A 260-nucleotide genomic window follows, 5' to 3' on the forward strand; every position below is an offset into this window, starting at 1 on the left:
CAGAGCTGTCCCCTCTTCCCGTCTCTGCCCCCTGCGCATCTGTCCCCCCAGAACAGCAGCTGCTGGGGGCTCAGGGCCAGAGGGAGGCTGGTCCCTCGGGGGACCTGTGCCCTGGGCAGGTACGGCCTGGGGTGGGGGGCAGGCAAGGGCCACAGGAAGCCCACACCCGTGTCCTCACCTTGTCCCTGGCCGAGTCCTAGGGTGACACCCAGCCACAGCCAGAGGCCGACCCCGAGGCGGGGGCACACACGGATGCTCAT

The 260-nt window shown here is 70.0% G+C and overlaps 1 protein-coding gene across 1 annotated transcript in view; it reads right to left on the reverse strand.

The window, feature by feature from the left end:
* The window catches only part of COL20A1 (collagen type XX alpha 1 chain), a 26,164-nt gene extending 25,904 nt beyond the window's left edge, over positions 1 to 260 (reverse strand). The window contains 1 exon segment of the mRNA XM_029219806.1: positions 179 to 260. Within this exon segment, the coding sequence (XP_029075639.1) occupies positions 179 to 260 (82 nt within the window).

Source organism: Monodon monoceros, unplaced genomic scaffold (assembly GCF_005190385.1).
Source record: "Monodon monoceros isolate NGI ecotype Baffin Bay Population unplaced genomic scaffold, NGI_Narwhal_1 Super_Scaffold_13, whole genome shotgun sequence".
NCBI lineage: Eukaryota > Metazoa > Chordata > Mammalia > Artiodactyla > Monodontidae > Monodon > Monodon monoceros.